The sequence below is a fragment of the Salvelinus namaycush genome, chromosome 32 (genome assembly GCF_016432855.1).
Source record: "Salvelinus namaycush isolate Seneca chromosome 32, SaNama_1.0, whole genome shotgun sequence".
Taxonomy (NCBI): domain Eukaryota; kingdom Metazoa; phylum Chordata; class Actinopteri; order Salmoniformes; family Salmonidae; genus Salvelinus; species Salvelinus namaycush.
Window position 1 is genome coordinate 27,391,200 of NC_052338.1, and position 21,740 is coordinate 27,412,939.

General features: G+C 45.0%; 1 protein-coding gene across 1 annotated transcript; it reads left to right on the forward strand.

Moving 5' to 3' along the window:
* The first annotated feature begins 1,251 nt into the window (after positions 1-1,251).
* LOC120027298 (pro-neuropeptide Y-like) lies at positions 1,252-3,283 on the forward strand. Its single transcript, XM_038972218.1, has 4 exons — positions 1,252-1,319; positions 1,733-1,920; positions 2,749-2,838; positions 3,234-3,283. The coding sequence occupies exons 2-4, from the start codon at positions 1,733-1,735 to the stop codon at positions 3,256-3,258; spliced, it is 303 nt and encodes a 100-aa protein (XP_038828146.1). The 5' UTR covers positions 1,252-1,319; the 3' UTR covers positions 3,259-3,283.
* The last annotated feature ends 18,457 nt before the right edge of the window (positions 3,284-21,740 follow it).

The window sequence follows — 21,740 nt, forward strand, 5'->3', positions numbered from 1 at the left end:
CATTGGAAATACTTGATAGACCCCTCAACTGAAATGTGGGGAAAATAAGGAGGGTTTAGAGTAGCATGAAAACACATTCAGAAAACGTCTAGGAGAGAAAGAAAGGATGCTAATGAGATCTAATCAGTTCCTATCACATTTCTCTTTTGGGGGTGTGGGTGACTGAAAAAAATATGTAATTTGATTGACAGTAAAACATAAAAGAGAGAGGAGGAAAACAAAGAGATGCCCTGACCTCCAGGGGGCCCCATTGATTTTGTTTGTCACTCTCACTCAGATATCATAGTAAGATGTCATAAGTCATTGCAAAATATGTAGAATTGGTGGAAATTAGCTTTAAAACGGCAACAATTTCTCACCACCCCATGACAAAATGTGTAGAATTGCAGGAAATGTGCTATAAATCCTGCAACAAAAAATGTGTTCTGTCAAGCGACTTTTTGTTAATATAATATGTTTTCTGCTAACAGATCCCTCTGTAAGTATTAAATTATAGTTTTTAATCCCGGTCCTGAGTTAATGTAATTGTATAGCTAATAGGCTATGTGTTTGTAGATGGACTGAGGTGAAGGAAGCTACAGCAACTAATGTGATAATGGCTGGGGTCATTTTTGGTTGTTTTTACATTTTAGAGTTTTTAAATTGCATAGAAATGCAGCAAATGAAGTTCAACTTTCTTAACCCCGCCCCTCCCCCTCCCGTTACGGACCTCACTAGAACTCAGACCCTGGTTACGGCCCTGTGTTTGTGTGCATGCGTGTGTTGGTGTGCGTGTGTTGGTGTGTGTGTGTGCAGCGTGTGTGCGTGCGTGCTTGTGGCAATTAATGGAGGTTTTTAAAATAATAAACACATTTTTCACTCAGACTTTGTTCCCAAGTGAGACAATTCTGTCGATATTGACAACCCAGTCATCATCACATAAATTTGTCTTGGATCTGCGTCATGTCTCTTCAGCCCATTTTATTCCACTCCAGAGTGATGTTGTTAATTCGTTTGAGAGGGGAAAAAACTAAATTAATTTCCACCACTATTGACATTTTTTAGAAAGCAATCATTTTTTTAATGCATTAATTAATATAGTTTAAAATGGGCGATGACAGCTTGCGGTGACGCGTCTGTCCGCGCACATTTTCAGAATCGTGATTTGGAGACTTACGTTCAATGGGGCGCATCTTGTGATGTGCCCTCCCCACCCAGTATTGCGCGCAGCATTATAAAAATCGCGCCACAGAGTGGGTACCCTATGCAGAACGCACAGCAGCAGAAAGACGACTGAGGACAACTTCTATCCAAACTATAATTTAAACCCTCAAGTCAATGTAAGTAGCATACCTCTATTACATCTATAGACATGATTTAAACAAGATTAGATATTGATTTCTTAACCTATTTGTCTAATGTACCTACCGGTTTTATAGTGTTTTTCTATACAACTTGTAGCCTATCTACTAATTTCATTGCCTTCACTGAAACTGACATTTTTAAACAATTAATCTGAGGAAGTCAATAAATAGATATCAATTTAATTTTAAACAACAAATATAGATAAACACGAGGCATCCTCCAGTTAATGTAGACTACGGGTTGTGGGGTAGTAGTAGGTAACAGACATTATTATTGTCTTGAACATACACAACTTCTAAAAGTTTTCGCAGGTAAACTAACTTTGATAAGACTGCGTAGCCTAAGCAATTCAGACCCTGATATTTTTCTTGATTCGTAAACATTAAAGATGCATCCTAACTTGGGTACCTGGCTGGGCGCAGTGACGCTCATCGTCTGGACCTGCATATGCATCGGGACGCTTGCGGAAGGCTATCCGGTCAAACCTGAAAACCCCGGCGAAAATGCGCCCGCGGAGGAACTGGCCAAGTATTACTCCGCTCTCAGACATTACATCAACCTCATCACAAGGCAGAGGTGAGTGCTGTGATCCGGGTGTGATACATTGCTGATTTAATTAAAGGGCTGAAGTTTGGATTTGTGATTATCCAATTGAAATATTTGATTAGTGAGCCACAGGCTATTGATTCATAACTAACTAATTGATTCATAATAACTAACTAACTAACTAATTATATGGAGTGGGACACTATGAACTCAGCTACTAGTAGCTAAAATTACACTTTGGTTTTTAGCTTAATATTTGTGTTATTACTGGGTCTAGTCCAAATACCAACTAATCCAATCATTCAGGTGACTAAAATAATAAAGATGAGTCACATTAACTTGTCACTAATTACTCTGTGTGTTGTCTATATGAAACAATGTCTTTATTTCAACAGCTGCACACCCCTGATTCTTAATTAGCAACATCCCACATATCTTTACAGATGAAGCCAGTCACCCTGCATCCACTCACACTCTGTTCACTAACCTCAGTGTAAAATTCGTTTTCTGGTACATTTTTTTCTGCTGGTGTGCCCCTGGCTACAATAATTTAAATGTCCAAATTTTATTGTGAATGTGTTTCTTCTGTTAGAGTGTTTGTGTTAAGAGTGGAAAAGGGTCTTAACTAATTCCAATAGGGCTTATCTTCAGAGGAGCAGACTTGACAACCAACAAAACAGTCCTCTCTTTTTATACAGAAGGGCTCTAAGGACAAGTCTTTTATTTTACCAGACATACATTCATATTGACTCTCGAACAGTTGGGGTAAATTATCTTATGGGGGCAGCACACATGGTCTAGTTCCTGAAGTTTAGTCTATGCAAATGGGAATTCCTGAAATTCCTCTCTCTCTCCCAGGTATGGGAAGAGGTCCAGCCCTGACACACTGGATTCACTGATCTCAGAACTGCTGCTGAAGGAGAGCACAGACACGCTCCCACAGTCCAGGTACTGTCACTGTGTGTGTGTGTGCGTGCGTGCGTGCGCGCGCGTGCGTGCGTGTGTTTGTGTGTGTGTGTGTGTGTGTGTGTGTGTGTGTGTGTGTGTGTGTGTGTGTGTGTGTGTGTGTGTGTGTGTGTGTGTGTGTGTGTGTGTGTGTGTGTGTGTGTGACTGGTCCAGAACTCATATTGATAAAGTGTCTCAGAGTAGGAGTGCAGGTTCCCTCTGTCTATGTAATCTTATTTATTTTGATCTAAAAGGCGAACTGATCCTAGATCAGCACTCCTACTCTGAGACGCTGTATAAATATGGGCCCTGGTCCTCTGGTCTCAACAGAAGAAAGTACTGTGGTAGTTTGGACATAATTGTTATTTGATACTTTATATATTTTGTCTCTTCCCAGATATGATGAACCATCGTTGTGGTAATAGTGTCTCTGTCCCGGCCCAACACCCGGGCTCATCGCCGTGGCGACGAGCAACTGACCTCAACAACATGGCCGCCTCACCATGGCCGAAGTCCCATCCTAACAACCCCAATGGGTTTCATAACGTATGCATCCCCTCTCTCCCCATCCTCCATCCAGAGGCCAGATAACTGTTCAGGGTCTTATGAAAGTCGTTATCTGTGCATTGTTATTCTAAATCAGGGGAGAGAATTATTGATTGTATGGTCAAAACTGTGCTATTAAATATGAATTATATAACGGATCTACTTATCTTCTGTAGTTGTACACTTATTTGAAATGAGTCTTTAGCCAAGAGCATAAATGAAGGTTCCTTCTGGCTTTGTACATTATACTGGGGAGATTGTACGTCTTTAAATACATGTGTATGCGGACTCTCACATCACAACACGTTTTTGCAATCCCCGGAGAGCTATTAGATCCATTGTACTCACAACTCTTTTCAGGGCAATGGCAATTTGGTGGCTAAGGGCGCACTCTTGTGGTTGATATGTTTTACTGCATTGAACACGATGTGGCGTTTCCTGGCCTGAAGTCAGAGTAGCTACTGGGTAGGTCGTCTCCCTGTACAAAGCGTTACGCTTCTTTCACATTGGTGTTCATGCAGAAAGGTATACAAAATATTATACTATAACGTGGGACATTTGTAATGAACTGTCCATCGCAATGGAATAACCTTGGTAACACTTTGTCATATTACCCAACATCAAGTCATCATCGAATTATTGTCATGCCAACAAGTGTAGAATGTGAATGAATAGAATGAGTATAATGCTATTGGAGGAATCTAGACATAAAATAGGACAAGGTAAGGGAGATAGAGGAGAGAGTAGATAAAATGTCATTCAAAATGTTGTGCATTTTGATGACTGAATGTTTCTGATTAATATGCTTGTTGTTATGGTGAATACTGACCTAATAGCCCACCTATTTTGAAATCTCAGTTTAAGTGCAAATTACCATCTAATAGGAAATAGGTCCTTATGTTATTCTATAGCCTGTCATATTTGGCAGACAATGTTCATTCAACACTGCAGGCTATTTGTACAGCTAGTCTCACATGGTGCATAGAAAGCAAATTCCTAATCCTGTCCTCTAATTCCCAGTTAATCCCACACAATGTATAATTCCCACCCAATTTAATTAACTAAGCACGCCATTGTCTACTTTAAGGGTCCACAGTTGGCTACTCTTAACATTGAAGCTCTTTACGTAGCCTTTTTCACACATGTACAATAATACATAGGCAAGGCTATATTATCAATACCATCAAGGGCTCTCTATTCCCATGAATAAAGAATTGGTGAGGTAAAAAAAAAGCACAATGTAACATTCAATTACAATATCATTCGCGTTATGAATTGTTACACTGTATCCCATCGTTGGACGTGGGGGGTGGACCTCCCGATAGATCTCGGCTATGATTCGTCCATTTCTGATATAGGTCATCGGTAGGGGCGCGGTCTAATGGTTTGATTGGCATCGTGTATACACGGCTAGTAAGCAGTGGGACCAGGACAGCTGAGGGGGGTTTGAATTTCCAACTGGGACAGCCACGGCTAATTTACACACACGATTACCGGTAAGTCAGAATGGGCGATTGAAGTTAATTCTACAGAGAAACTATATGTGAAAGGAAAAGGGGACTTTTTGGTCTCCAAGATGGATTTAGCACGTATGGAAGAAGTCAAACCCTGTGTGCTGTCCGTGATGTGTGTGTGGCTGTGGGACCTTTATTTGGAATGGTTTACTGCTTGTCCAATGTGATTGCCTTGCTCATACGCTGAGTGCTTGTTTTCGAATCGGATGCTGTTGACTATGGGAAAGGCCTAAACTATGATGATAATACTCTCCAAACGTGCAGGCTACAATGCCTTGGATGGTTAACAAAAATGGCCGCATGTGTGTGATGAGTTTAATGTTATTTGGTAACAATTGACAGCAAAAACGGACCCATAATTTGTAACGCGTGTGGAACACTCGTCGGCCCATTCATTATTTCCTGGCTATCCGTCTATTTCTAATCGCCGTAACGGGATCTGTGCCTGAATTTATCGCGCCGCTGATAGGATGTGCGCGCGCGAGGAAGTGTCAGGCAGCAGGAATCCCCACTATCCCAGAAGCACCGCACCAGCAGAGAACAGGGAAGTGGTGTAGAATGTTCCAAGGCCCCGACACGATTTGATAGGCTAGAGTGAAAACACCATTGTTTGTTGAACAACTACCGGGTTTAGTTTATTTGTGCTGAGCTGGTGAATGGACGTGGATCGGGTCTGGTATAGCAGCGTCTGGTCCGAAGGCAGAGGGCAGCAGACGCATGCAATTGACTTTGCCTTCAGATTTGTCTGAGTCGAGTGTAGAATGCCGTCTAATGTCACTACGTAGATGAACTCTTAATCCTGACCATCTGAATTTGATAATCTTAGTCATTATAAAAGGTTTAGATTAATACATTTTTGGGGTCCTTTTTGGTCATGGTGACGCTGGGTTGGCTTTATTCTCAGGGCCTCTTGCGTATTTTTCTGGCTGGGCTTAGAAGTGGAGGTGATTAGGGGGCAATTGACACCCTGTAAATATGCAACGTCCGGGTGGATCCTTGGGGGTGGAATTGAGGCTGTTCTGAGGGCAAAAGAGGGTGCAACTCAATATTAGGAAGGTGTTCCTAAGGTTTTGTACACTCAGTGTATATCTGCAGTAATAGTGGAATGAAAGTGTAGTGTTTCACAGTATTACTTACCCGCTAATGTTGTGATTGGCTTTGATATTCGCCTATTGGTTTCTCTCGCCGGAGCATCAAAATGTGAAAACTGACTGTGCTATCTAGTGGAAATCGCGCTAGATTTCCACTAGATAGCACAGTCACAAAGTCAGAACAGTTTCAGTCTGTGATTTAACAAGCACTGAGTAGTGTAGGGAATCATTGTTCCATCTAAATCGCTGTGAAATATATGTTCAATACCCAATAATATAGTATTTACAGCTGTTTGATGCTGGTGGACCATTCGGTTTTGGTCCACGCTTCAAACAGATGTAAAAACTATATATTTTTTAAAGATATGCCACAGCGATTTTAGATGGTACAATAATTCCCTACACTATTATTGTTTTCTCGCTTAAACTGAAATTGAGCGAAAAGTGTAGAATTTTAGCAACCCAGGAAATTACAGTGATTTTTACTAGATAGGACAGCCACAAAGTCAGAACATTTTGACAACAGATGCCCTCCAGCAGGAGAAATCAATTGGCGAATATCACAGCACTGGCTGGTAAGTAATACTGTGAAACACTATCATTCCACTATTAGCACCAGATATATTATTGACATTTTCTGAAATTACATTGCTAAACATCCAATGTGTAACACTTTTAACATCATGGAGCTACTCCAATTCATCAGGGCATCTACAAGGTGTCGGAAGCGTTCCACAGGGATGCTGGCCCATGTTGACTCCAATGCTTCCCACAGTTGTGTAAAGTTGACTGGATGTCCATCGGGTGGTGGACCATTCTTGATACACACGGGAAACTGTTGAGTGTGAAAAACCCAGCAGCGTTGCAGTTCTTGACACACTCAAACAAGTGCGCCTGGCACCTACTACGATACCCTGTTCAAAGGCACTTAAATATTTTTGACTTGCCCATTTACCCTCTGAATGGCAAACATACACAATCCATGTCTCAATTGTCTCAAGGCTTAAAAATCCTTCTTTAATCTGTCTCCTCCTCTTCATCTACACTGATTGAAGTGGATTTAACAAGTGACATCAATAAGGGATGATAGCTTTCACCTGGATTCACCTGGCCAGTCTATGTCATGGAACGAGTAGGTGTTCTTAATGTTTTGTACACTATGGATAGTATTATGTATTATGGATATTTTCTGAAATTACAATGCAAAAAATACAAATAAATCCTATGTGTTGCACCTTTAATGTAGGCTTAGGTCACAGTTCAAATGAATGCATCTTTCCTTCCTTGGGTGATATTGCCTATAACATAACTGGATTGGTGGAAAGCTAGTCAAGGAAGGAATGAGGGTTGGTATCAGTCCATTTTAATATGACAACCCTTATTCCGTGCACGTAAGCGGAGTATTTGGCTTTGTACTGGCTAGCGTACGTTCTTGATTTTGTTTTGTTTATTTGATTACTGCACTGCTGCATAGATTAAAGGTGGAAAGCAGCAGTCTCCTGCCGTTCCTGATAATGAATCACCCAAGCAGAGCCAGAGAGACCAACATGACCTATGCCCAGTGGTGGAAAAAGTACCCAATTTTAATACTTGAGTAAAAGTAAAGATACCTAAATAGAAAATGGCAAAAGTAAAGATACCTAAATAGAAAATGACTCAAGTAAAAGTTAAAGTCACCCAGTAACGTTAAGAAGTATTTGGTTTTAGATATACTTAACTATCAAAAGTTAAAAAAACATTTTTTAAGGATTGCCAGCGGCACACTCCAACGCTCAGAAATAATTTATAAACAAAGCATGTGTGTTTAGTGAATCTACCAGATTAGAGGCAGTAGGGATGACCAGGGATTTTCTCTTGATAAGTGCGTGCATTTGGCCATTTTCCTATCCTGCTAAGCATTCACAATGTAACGAGTATTTTTGGGTGTCAGGGAAAATGTATGGAGTAAAAAGTACATTATTTTCTTGAGGAATGTAGTGAAGTAAAAGTGAAAGTTGTAAAAAATATAAATAGTAAAGTAAAGAAGAGATACTTTCAAGTTTTGGGGGGTATTTTTACTGAAGTACTTTACACCACTGCCTTTACCTCACATGTCTGTCACATAGGCACAGGGCCGTTACACCACTGCCTTTACCTCACATGTCTGTCACATAGGCACAGGGCCTTTACACCACTGCCTTTACCTCACATGTCTGTCACATAGGCACAGGGCCTTTACACCACTGCCTTTACCTCACATGTCTGTCACATAGGCACAGGGCCTTTACACCACTGCCTTTACCTCACATGTCTGTCACATAGGCACAGGGCCTTTACACCACTGCCTTTACCTCACATGTCTGTCACATAGGCACAGGGCCTTTACACCACTGCCTTTACCTCACATGTCTGTCACATAGGCACAGGGCCTTTACACCACTGCCTTTACCTCACATGTCTGTCACATAGGCACAGGGCCTTTACACCACTGCCTTTACCTCACATGTCTGTCACATAGGCACAGGGCCTTTACACCACTGCCTTTACCTCACATGTCTGTCACATAGGCACAGGGCCTTTACACCACTGCCTTTACCTCACATGTCTGTCACATAGGCACAGGGCCTTTACACCACTGCCTTTACCTCACATGTCTGTCACATAGGCACAGGGCCTTTACACCACTGCCTTTACCTCACATGTCTGTCACATAGGCACAGGGCCGTCCCAAATGCATCCTATTCCCTATATAGTGAACGACTTTTGACCAGAACGCTGGCGCTGTTGGGATGCACACACTCGTGTTTGTCTCACACCCACAGAGGCACAGTCTGGGGCTGGACTTGGTCATTGTATCTTCTGAATAAGTGGATGTTATGACATGTCCAATCTCTGTTAGACTATAGCAGACATTACAACCTGGTTTTCCTCATTTCAATCAGGCCTGAGAGAGCGAAATAGACACACACACACACACACACACACACACACACACACACACACACACACACACACACACACACACACACACACACACACACACACACACACACACACTCACACTCCCTGACCTGCTCTTTCCTACTCTTTCACCTCTTCACCCATCCCCCCTTTTCTTCTCGCGCTCTTTCCACATCTCTTGCTGCTTATCTTGGCTTTCTCCTCTTTCATTCATCTCTCTGAAGACAGCAGTTGGTAAAGGAGAGAGGCTGGAGGAAGACAGCAGTTGATAGAGGAGAGAGGCTGGATGAAGACAGCAGTTGGTAGAGAAGAGAGGCTGGAGGAAGACAGCAGTTGATAGAGGAGAGAGGCTGGAGGAAGACAGCAGTTGGTAGAGGAGAGAGGCTGGAGGAAGACAGCAGTTGGTAGAGGAGAGAGGCTGGAGGAAGACAGTAGGTAGAGGAGAGAGGCTGGAGGAAGACAGCAGTTGGTAGAGGAGCGAGGCTGGAGGAAGACAGCAGTTGGTAGAGGAGAGAGGCTGGAAGAAGACAGCAGTTGGTAGAGGAGAGAGGCTGGAGACAGACAGCAGTTGGTAGAGGAGAGAGGCTGGAGACAGACAGCAGTTGGTAGAGGAGAGAGGCTGGAGACAGACAGTAGTTGGTAGAGGAGAGAGGCTGGAGGAAGACAGCAGTTGGTAGAGGAGGGAGGCTGGAGGAAGACAGTAGTTGGTAGAGGAGAGAGGCTGGAGGAAGGCAGCAGTTGGTAGAGGAGGGAGGCTGGAGGAAGACAGTAGTTGGTAGAGGAGAGAGGCTGGAGGAAGACAATAGGTAGAGGAGAGAGGCTGGAGGAAGACAGCAGTTGGTAGAGGAGGGAGGCTGGAGGAAGACAGTAGTTGGTAGAGGAGCGAGGCTGGAGGAAGACAGTAGTTGGTAGAGGAGAGAGGCTGGAGGAAGACAGCAGTTGGTAGAGGAGAGAGGCTGGAGGAAGACAGCAGTTGGTAAAGGAGAGAGGCTGGAGGAAGGCAGCAGTTGGTAGAGGAGAGAGGCTGGAGAAAGACAGCAGTTGGTAGAGGAGAGAGGCTGGAGAAAGACAGCAGTTGGTAGAGGAGAGAGGCTGGAGAAAGACAGCAGTTGGTAGAGGAGAGAGGCTGGAGGAAGACAGCAGTTGGTAAAGGAGAGAGGCTGGAGGAAGGCAGCAGTTGGTAGAGGAGAGAGGCTGGATGAAGACAGCAGTTGGTAGAGGAGAGAGGCTGGAGGAAGACAGCAGTTGGTAGAGGAGAGAGGCTGGAAGAAGACAGCAGTTGGTAGAGGAGAGAGGCTGGAGACAGACAGCAGTTGGTAGAGGAGAGAGGCTGGAGACAGACAGCAGTTGGTAGAGGAGAGAGGCTGGAGACAGACAGCAGTTGGTAGAGGAGAGAGGCTGGAGGAAGACAGCAGTTGGTAGAGGAGAGAGGCTGGAGGAAGACAGCAGTTGGTAGAGGAGAGAGGCTGGAGAAAGACAGTAGTTGGTAGAGGAGAGAGGCTGGAGGAAGACAGCAGTTGGTAAAGGAGAGAGGCTGGAGGAAGGCAGCAGTTGGTAGAGGAGAGAGGCTGGATGAAGACAGCAGTTGGTAGAGAAGAGAGGCTGGAGGAAGACAGCAGTTGGTAGAGGAGGAGGGGCTGGAGGAAGACAGTAGTTGGTAGAGGAGCGAGGCTGGAGACAGACAGCAGTTGGTAGAGGAGGGAGGCTGGAGGAAGACAGTAGTTGGTAGAGGAGAGAGGCTGGAGGAAGACAGTAGTTGGTAGAGGAGAGAGGCTGGAGAAAGACAGTAGTTGGTAGAGGAGGGAGGCTGGAGGAAGACAGTAGTTGGTAGAGGAGGGAGGCTAGAGGAAGACAGTAGTTGGTAGAGGAGAGAGGCTGGAGGAAGACAGCAGTTGGTAGAGGAGCGAGGCTGGAGGAAGACAGCAGTTGGTAGAGGAGAGAGGCTGGAGGAAGACAGCAGTTGGTAGAGGAGAGAGGCTGGAGGAAGACAGTAGTTGGTAGAGGAGAGAGGCTGGAGAAAGACAGTAGTTGGTAGAGGAGAGAGGCTGGAGGAAGACAGCAGTTGGTAAAGGAGAGAGGCTGGAGGAAGACAGCAGTTGGTAGAGGAGAGAGGCTGGATGAAGACAGTAGTTGGTAGAGGAGAGAGGCTGGAGAAAGACAGTAGTTGGTAGAGGAGAGAGGCTGGAGGAAGACAGTAGTTGGTAGAGGAGAGAGGCTGGAGGAAGACAGCAGTTGGTAAAGGAGAGAGGCTGGAGGAAGACAGCAGTTGGTAGAGGAGAGAGGCTGGATGAAGACAGCAGTTGGTAGAGAAGAGAGGCTGGAGGAAGACAGCAGTTGGTAGAGGAGCGAGGCTGGAGGAAGACAGCAGTTGGTAGAGGAGAGAGGCTGGATGAAGACAGCAGTTGGTAGAGAAGAGAGGCTGGAGGAAGACAGCAGTTGGTAGAGGAGCGAGGCTGGATGAAGACAGCAGTTGGTAGAGAAGAGAGGCTGGAGGAAGACAGCAGTTGGTAGAGGAGGGAGGCTGGAGGAAGACAGTAGTTGGTAGAGGAGGGAGGCTGGAGACAGACAGCAGTTGGTAGAGGAGGGAGGCTGGAGGAAGACAGTAGTTGGTAGAGGAGAGAGGCTGGAGACAGACAGCAGTTGGTAGAGGAGAGAGGCCGGAGACAGACAGCAGTTGGTAGAGGAGAGAGGCTGGAGGAAGGCAGCAGTTGGTAGAGGAGGGAGGCTGGAGGAAGACAGTAGTTGGTAGAGGAGAGAGGCTGGAGGAAGACAGCAGTTGGTAGAGGAGAGAGGATGGAGGAAGACAGCAGTTGGTAAAGGAGAGAGGCTGGAGGAAGGCAGCAGTTGGTAAAGGAGAGAGGCTGGATGAAGACAGCAGTTGGTAGAGGAGAGAGGCTGGAGGAAGACAGCAGTTGGTAGAGGAGAGAGGCTGGAGGAAGACAGCAGTTGGTAGAGGAGAGAGGCTGGAGGAAGACAGCAGTTGGTAGAGGAGAGAGGCTGGAGGAAGACAGCAGTTGGTAGAGGAGAGAGGCTGGAGACAGACAGCAGTTGGTAGAGGAGAGAGGCTGGAGACAGACAGCAGTTGGTAGAGGAGAGAGGCTGGAGGAAGACAGCAGTTGGTAGAGGAGAGAGGCTGGAGGAAGACAGCAGTTGGTAGAGGAGAGAGGCTGGAGGAAGACAGCAGTTGGTAGAGGAGAGAGGCTGGAGGAAGACAGCAGTTGGTAGAGGAGAGAGGCTGGAGAAAGACAGTAGTTGGTAGAGGAGAGAGGATGGAGGAAGACAGCAGTTGGTAAAGGAGAGAGGCTGGAGGAAGGCAGCAGTTGGTAAAGGAGAGAGGCTGGATGAAGACAGCAGTTGGTAGAGGAGAGAGGCTGGAGGAAGACAGCAGTTGGTAGAGGAGAGAGGCTGGAGGAAGACAGCAGTTGGTAGAGGAGAGAGGCTGGAGGAAGACAGCAGTTGGTAGAGGAGAGAGGCTGGAGGAAGACAGCAGTTGGTAGAGGAGGGAGGCTGGAGGAAGACAGTAGTTGGTAGAGGAGCGAGGCTGGAGGAAGACAGTAGTTGGTAGAGGAGAGAGGCTGGAGGAAGACAGCAGTTGGTAGAGGAGAGAGGCTGGAGGAAGACAGCAGTTGGTAAAGGAGAGAGGCTGGAGGAAGGCAGCAGTTGGTAGAGGAGAGAGGCTGGATGAAGACAGCAGTTGGTAGAGGAGAGAGGCTGGAGGAAGACAGCAGTTGGTAGAGGAGAGAGGCTGGAGGAAGACAGCAGTTGGTAGAGGAGAGAGGCTGGAGACAGACAGCAGTTGGTAGAGGAGAGAGGCTGGAGACAGACAGCAGTTGGTAGAGGAGAGAGGCTGGAGGAAGACAGCAGTTGGTAGAGGAGAGAGGCTGGAGGAAGACAGCAGTTGGTAGAGGAGAGAGGCTGGAGGAAGACAGCAGTTGGTAGAGGAGAGAGGCTGGAGGAAGACAGTAGTTGGTAGAGGAGAGAGGCTGGAGGAAGACAGTAGTTGGTAGAGGAGAGAGGCTGGAGGAAGACAGCAGTTGGTAGAGGAGAGAGGCTGGAGGAAGACAGCAGTTGGTAGAGGAGAGAGGCTGGAGGAAGACAGCAGTTGGTAGAGGAGAGAGGCTGGAGGAAGACAGCAGTTGGTAGAGGAGAGAGGCTGGAGGAAGACAGCAGTTGGTAGAGGAGAGAGGCTGGAGGAAGACAGTAGTTGGTAGAGCAGGAGGGGCTGGAGGAAGACAGTAGTTGGTAGAGGAGAGAGGCTGGAGATAGACAGTGTCATGTGACACGATGAGTTACTTTATATCATGAGATTTGGGCTCCCGAGTGGCGCAGCGTCTAAGGCACTGCATCTCAGTGCTAGAGGCATCACTACAGACCCAGGTTTTATTCCAGGCTGTATAACAACGGCCGTGATTGGGATTCCCATCGGGCGGCGCACAATTGGCCCAGCATTGTCCGAGTTAAGGTTAGGCCGGCGTAAGCCGTCATTGTAAATTTGAATTTGTTCTTAACTGACTTGCCTAATTAAATAAAGGTTAAATATTTTTATTTTATTTTACTGGCAATGCAAGCAGATCACAGGATATTACAATCCTACTTCCTGGGCACCGTTTTTAATGAGCAGCACTTTAATTTCACCGCCCTCCTTCATATCGGCCTTCTCTCCATTGAATCCGCTCAATCCGTCCGTCACGTTAATTGGCCCATTACAGCAGAGAGAAAGATAGATCGAGAGCAAGAGCGAGGCTTACTGGCCGGTTTCATTACGTAATGCAGATTACAATAAGGCCCTGCACGCTGATTGGGAGTGAAAGATATCCCCTGGAAGAATGTTAATGGCAGCAAAGCCACTAGGGCAATTCTTCCTCCTCATCGAATCATCCACACCACTGGGCCCCTCCAGGGTCTGTCTCTCTACGGCCGAGGTAAAGGAGGACAGGAGGGAGTAAGGAAAGGAAAGCATGGAGAGAGAGAACACTTAAAGAAGTGGACAAAAAAAGAGAGGAGGAAGGGAAGCTGAGAGAGAGAGAGAGAGAGAGAGAGAGAGAGATTCCAAATTTTAACGTATTAAACACAGAGGAAAAACTAAAAATACTCATGGGTCGAAGGAGCAATGGCTCCTCTTGCAGCCAAATATGTATTTGCCTGCCATAGCCTGAGAGACACTGAATAATAACATCTGCATAGTAAGCAGTAACTTACTTATTATTACTATTATTGTTATTACTGTTATTGTTATTACTATTATTATTGTTGTTTATCATTCCAAGTAGTAATGGTATGGGTGGTAATGGTAATGATATCAGTTTAATGATGGTGGTGGTGGTAGTAGTGGTAATGATGATAGTAGTTGTAGTACCGATGTAATGGTGAAGATGACCGTTATTTAGTTATAAGTTAGTTATAGTTTCATTTTTTTATTACATTACATTCGATTATTGACTGTTACCATTTTATTGTTACTATTTTTATATTTAATTTTGTATTATTATTTACTGCCATTCTATATTATTATTTGTCATTGTTTATAATTTTATTACAATGTATATTGTATACATTGTTGCTTTGGCAATATTGACACAATGTTTTTCATGCCAATAAAGCAGCTTGAATTTGAATTAGAATTTGAGAGAGAGAGAGAGAGAGAGAGAGAGAGAGAGAGAGAGAGATGACAAAAGAAGTGGACAAGAGAGGAAGGAGAGGACAAAAGAAGTTGACAAGAGAGGAAGGAGAGAGGAAGGAGAGAGAGGAATGAGAGAGGACAAAATAAGTGGAAAAGAGAGGAAGGAGAGAGGACAAAAAAAGTGGACAAGAGAGGAAGGAGAGAGAGGACAAAAGATGAGGACAAGAGGAGAGGAAAGGGCATAGAGTAAGCTCTTAGAAGAGGAGAGGAGACGAGATGAGGAGAGAGCACACTAAGGTCTTAAGAGAGGAGAGGAGAGGAAAGAGGTGAACTCACACTGAGAGAGCAGACACAGGAAAGAGAGAAGCTGTTCAGTACTTGAAGGACCTTGATGGAGACAAGAGAGTGGGTGCACACACCTGAGAAGTAGAGAATAAGAGTGAGAGCACACTTTTGGGACTTAAAAGACGTGAGGATGAGAGGAAAGGGGCCCTGAAGAAGAGAAGAGCAAGGAGAGAGGCAGCTGCATACACACACATACAAAATCCATCCTTTTGAGCACAGAGAGTACAGAAAGCAGTATCAGGTAAGGGTCACCAGCACACAAAGATGGCTGGTCAGGGACGGGTGTGAACCAACAACCAACCAGAGCCCTTCCCTTGCCCCTGGTTGCCATGCAACCAGATGACGGACAGCTCGTGATGGAGGGATTATGAAGGATCAGAGTGTCTGTTTTTGTGTAAAACGCCACAGCAGATCATCTCTGTGTTATGCATGCAGGAGTGTGTGTGTGTGTCCACACGGTATTAAAAGCACAGAGAATCGTTCAAAAATAGCACATTTTGTGACCTCTGGTGACCCCTATGAAAGGAGAAATACTAGACTGTGAGATCTAAATCCTATTAATGTTACAAACTGATCTCCATTGCAGTGTTTTGATTCTCAGTTTCTGTGAATGCTCTATTCATTTAAGTACATCCTCAAAGGTCATCACACACACACACACACACACACACACACACACACACACACACACACACACACACACACACACACACACACACACACACACACACACACACACTGCATCTTAAGGCAACATCCATTCATGTACGCACAAACAAACACATAAACAAGTGAGAGTGACTTTTTTCTCTCTCTCCATCTCCCCAGCACAAGGAAGCAGAGAGGACTCAGTAATAGCCGTCACTCTGGGTTTTTCTCAGTCAATTGAGAATCACAAAGGAGGCCAGTAACCCGGATTGCCTTGGAGCCACAATGTCCTCCCGAGCAGGGCTGGCTGCTAGGACTCCTGGGGTAGCCCAGAGCAATTAGTGAACTTTGCTGCAACATCGCTACAATAGCCTGTACACTCAGAGACTGTGTTATTCAATTCTAGCAGAGCTTGCTCTGGACAGTGGGGTGTGCCACGTGTGTTGGTTGGTGTGTGTTGTGGGGAGAGGAGGATTTGGTTGCTAGTTTAGCCAATCTCTAATGACTCCTCTACAACCATCCCAACCCTAACCCCCCCCCCCCCCCCCCCCCCCCCCCCCCACACACACACACACCGAGCAGCCGCTGCCACAAGCCTCAGGTCAGACTGTGTGCCTCTAGATAAGAGGATTACACTGCCAGAAACAAGATGGCCATCTTGACAGATTAATAATAATATTCATTAGAACAACAACAACAATCACATTTATCCCTTCATCAGTACATTGATTTCTGTCATTTAACAGATGCTCTTATCCAGAGTGACTTTTTTTTATTTTATTTATTTATTTATTTTAAATTTTATCCCATTTTCTCCCCAATTTTCGTGGTATCCAATCGCTAGTAATTACTATCTTGTCTCATCGCTACAACTCCCGTACGGGCTCGGGAGAGACGAAGGTTGAAAGCCATGCGTCCTCCGAAGCACAACCCAACCAAGCCGCACTGCTTCTTAACACAGCGCGCCTCCAACCCGGAAGCCAGCCGCACCAATGTGTCGGAGGAAACACCGTGTACCTGGCCCCCTTGGTTAGCGCGCACTGCGCCCGGCCCACCACAGGAGTCGCTGGAGCGCGATGAGACAAGGATATCCCTACCGGCCAAACCCTCCCTAACCCGGACGACGCTATGCCAATTGTGCGTCGCCCCACGGACCTCCCGGTCGCGGCCGGCTGCGACAGAGCCTGGGCGCGAACCCAGAGACTCTGGTGGCGCAGTTAGCACTGCGATGCAGTGCCCTAGACCACTGCGCCACCCGGGAGGCCCCCAGAGTGACTTTTAATCATACTTCACTACAATCTCCAATTTAATTTAACCAAAAATGCACTGTCATTTGATGCTGATTGTTTGTTTTGGACACATAATTACATCCTGACCACAGCTTATCACAACCCTCAGCACACACACACACACACACACACACACACACACACACACACACACACACACACACACACACACACACACACACACACACACACACACACACACACACACACACACACAGCTTATCACAACCCTCAGCACACACACACACACAAACACACAGCTTATCACAACCTCCAGCACACACACACACACACACACAGCTTATCACAACCTCCAGCACACACACACACACACACACACACACACACACACACACACACACACACACACACACACACACACACACAGCTCATCACAACCCCCAGCACACACACACACACACACACACACACACACACACACACACACACACACACACACACACACACACACACACACACACACACACACACACACACACACACACAGCTCATCACAACCCCCAGCACACACACACACACACACACACACACACACACACACACACACACACACACACACACACACACACACACACACACACACACACACACACACACACAGCTTATCACAACCTCTCACAACCTTTTTATTTTTATTTAACCTTTATTTAACTAGGCAAGTCAGTTATGAACAAATTCTTATTTACAATGACGGGCTACCAAAAGGCAAATGGCCTCCTGCGGGGACGGGGGCTGGGATTAAAAAATAAATAAAAATATAGGACAAAACACACATCACGACAAGAAAGACAAGACTACATAAAGAGAGACCTAAGACAACAACATAGCAAGGCAGCAACACATGACAACACAGCATGGTAGCAACACAACATGACAACACAGCATGGTAGCAACACAACATGACAACACAGCATGGTAGCAACACAACATGACAACACAGCATGGTAGCAACACAACATGGTAGCAACACAACATGGTAGAAACACAACATGGTAGCAACACAGCATGGTAGCAACACAACATGGTAGCAACACAACATGGTAGCAACACAGCATGGTAGCAACACAACATGGTAGCAACACAACATGGTAGCAACACAAAATGGTAGCAACACAACATGGTAGCAACACAACATGGTAGCAGCACAAAACATGGTACAAACATTATTGGACACAGTCAACAGCACACAGGTCAAGAAGGTAGAGACAACAATGCATCATGCAAAGCAGCCACAACTGTCAGTAAGAGTGTCCGTGATTCAGTCTTTGAATGAAGAGATTGAGATAAAACTGTCCAGTTTGAGTGATTGTTGCAGCTTGTTCCAGTCGCTAGCTGCAGCGAACTGAAAAGACGAGCGACCCAGGGATGTATGTGCTTTGGGAACCTTTAACAGAATGTGACTGGTTGAACGGGTGTTGTATGTGGAGGATAATGAGGCTGTTAAAATGTGTCCCAAATGGCACCCTTTCCCCTATATAGTGCACTACTTTCCCCTTATATAGTGCACTACTTTTCCCTATATAGGGAATAGGATGCCATTTGGAACGCTGACTAAGACTTTACTAGCTGTAATTCTATGGTGGCTGTACTTGTTTGACCATATTGTGACACAGTGGTCCAGATTGGAGCTGAAGGTCAAAGGTCATCAGTAGGGTTTGACCTCCTTGGTCATCTTGGATAGGGTTGGAAAATTCCAGTAACTTTCCCAAAGTCCCGGTTGGAAGATTTCTGGAATTGGAATGAAATAAGCAGAAAATCTGGAATCCTCCAACCCAGATTTCTATGGAAAACCTGGGAAATTTGGGAAGGTTACCCGAATTTTGCAACCCTAATCGTAAGACTTCCTGCCATGGCTAAGACCTAAGCAGTGGGTGATTATTTTAATTGTTTGATGGCTTCGTCTGCTAACCCATTTCATCTCATCAGAGTTATTCAGAGCTGCCTGCGTGGGATGGAGGGATCGGCTTGATGCTGCTGACCTGTAGTGTTGATTAATAAGCTACTGTTTACCACTCTCTCAATGGACCTGGGATGTAGGGCGGTTAGAAGGAAGGGAGGATGCAGAAGAGCAGGAATAGAAGAAGAGAGAAATTAGGGTAAGGCTGAATGCATAACCCTCCCTGTTATTCTCAAATAATAGAGGACATATACATTCTGATTGACATTCAGGCTGATGATGTAAGCAACGTCCTTAAGTGACTGTGGACACAATGGCCATCAGAGTCGTGCTGAAGGAGCGATGGACCCCATCAGTACCTGGGATCATTGTCCTTGTCTGGTCTCCTCTGGACAAGAATGAGATGACCCTCCAGAGAAAGAGAGATAGCGAATAGAGAGAGAGAGGGAGCAAGAGTGTGAGAAAGAAGGTGTGTCAGATACAGATTGTGTAAACCCCTGGTCTAGGGCTGGGGGAAATGGCAAAAATATCATATCACAGTATTGAGAAAAAATTTGACGGTATTTTATGTTTTTAAATAATAATAGTTGTACATTTGCTTTATGGGTAGTGTGTGACCCCAGGGTGGCAAACATACATTCTAAATGATGTCAATGGGTCTTTCTCCATTCTGATTGTTTTATACTGTTCAATTCAACTTCAACCCCAAATCATTTTCATTCATTTCTGTATTTCCTGCACTCATTTGAGATCATTTCCACACTGCCACGTAGGGCTGCACAATATGGGCAAACAATCTAGGCCTTATTTTTCTACCAACTGTTGCAATTGCGATTTGACTTAGAATTAAATAGAATGATTTTTTAAATTCTATAGTTAGAATGAACAATTCTTTGCTCAAACACATTAAGAAAGGAAATAAATTCCACAAGTTAACTTTTAACAAGGCACACCTGTTAATTGAAATGCATTCCAGGTGACTACCTCATGAAGCTGGTTGAGAGAATGCCAAGAGTGTGCAAAGCTGTCATCAAGACAAAGGGTGGCTACTTTGAAGAATCTCAAATATAAAATTGATTTTGATTTGTTTAACACTTTTTTGGTTACTACATGATTCCATGTGTTATTTCATAGTTTTGATGTCTTCACTATTATTCTACAATGTAAAAAAAAAACTTGAATGAGTAGGGGTGTACAAACTGGTACTGTAGGTCTACACCATCACTGGTATTATCAGGCTGTATAGCTAGTTATGTTTGCTAGTACATTTATTAGCTAGCTAGCGATTAGCATTAGCGATTAGCGGCTAACAAGATTTAGGCCCAATTTACTAAGAAAAGACAAACGCTAGTGGATTTATATTAACAAGCAAAGTGAAAACAGCATCGTTGTCATCAACATTGTTTCATGTGCTGCATTGACCATGCAGATTGAACAGAAGTGTCTCCATGTGCTGCATTGACCATGCAGATTGAACAGAAGTGTCTCCATGTGCTGCATTGACCATGCAGATTGAACAGAAGTGTCTCCATGTGCTGCATTGACCATGCAGATTGAACAGAAGTGTCTCCATGTGCTGCATTGACCATGCAGATTGAACAGAAGTGTCTCCATGTGCTGCATTGACCATGCAGATTGAACAGAAGTGTCTTGTGCTCGAGGAACAACAAATGCGCTCCTTGAGTGACAGGGGTGGGGCTAGGTCTGTGTGGGGCGGGGCTAGGTCTGTGTGGAAAGTGGCATGGGGAGAGAGAGAGAGAGAGAGAGAGCGGAGAAAGATGACTCAAGTAGTGAAGTAAACTATAAAAATGGATGTTACACACGGCGTATTACATTTAACAAAACAAACATTCATATAGTGTTATAGAAGGTAAAGTAAAAACCCAAACTGGACCTTGCATCAATACTGGTATATGGTAAAATATGGTATACCTCCCAACCCTACCCTGGTCATAAGCATTGTCTCACGAGTGTGTTCTTTCTCTGTGTCTTTCAATCTCTCTCTCTCTCTCTCTCTCTCCCTCTTTCCTCTCTCTCTCTCTTGCTGTCTCTTTCCCTCTTTCTCCCTCTCTCTCCCCTTTTCCCTTTTCTCTCTCTCCTATAGGCTTTCAGGGTTGACGGATGAGTAGATTGTAGAAGGACAGGGAGGGTTGGGGTTAACCGTCAGATACAGGTAAGATCACCACCTGTCCTCATCTTTATCCTACAGGTGTCATTATAGGTCCTTTGCTTTCTGTGAGTGTGTATTATATGTGTTTGTGTTTAGGCTAGGGGAATGTGTGGGGGTGTCTTAAATGCATGTTTATTTGAATGCACTTTCCATGTTTAAAAGCATCTGTGTGTTTGTGTGTGTGTGAGAGCGATAACTATAGAGGATGTCTGTTTGTATATAAACAAGCGTTTGTGTGGGTGTAATGTACTGAATGTGCCGGGAGTGTTAAGCCTTGTGTTGCCTCTGGCTACTACCACTATCTGACTGTAGCCTTGTGTTGCCCCTGGCTACTACCACTATCTGACTGTAGCCTTGTGTTTCCCCTGGCTACTACCACTATCTGACTGTAGCCTTGTGTTTCCCCTGGCTACTACCACTATCTGACTGTAGCCTTGTGTTTCCCCTGGCTACTACCACTATCTGACTGTAGCCTTGTGATTCCCCTGGCTACTACCACTATCTGACTGTATCCTTGTCTCTACAGTTCCACCCTGACAACCCAGTCACAACCATGATTACAGGTAGAGGAAGAGATCCCCTGTATCTGCTATTAACACTGGTACACTCTATGGCAGTCCAAAAACCTGTATATTGCTAATATAATGCTGATATAACATTGGTATAACGCTATTTGTGAGCACACTTTCTAATGTTAACACATCGCTGTTCCTCTTGGTAGGCCGTCATTGTAAATAAGAATTTGTTCTTAATTCTTAATAATATATATTTTTTTATTGAGTGCATATATCAGACACCATCTTTTGGAGATCTACCCCAGTGA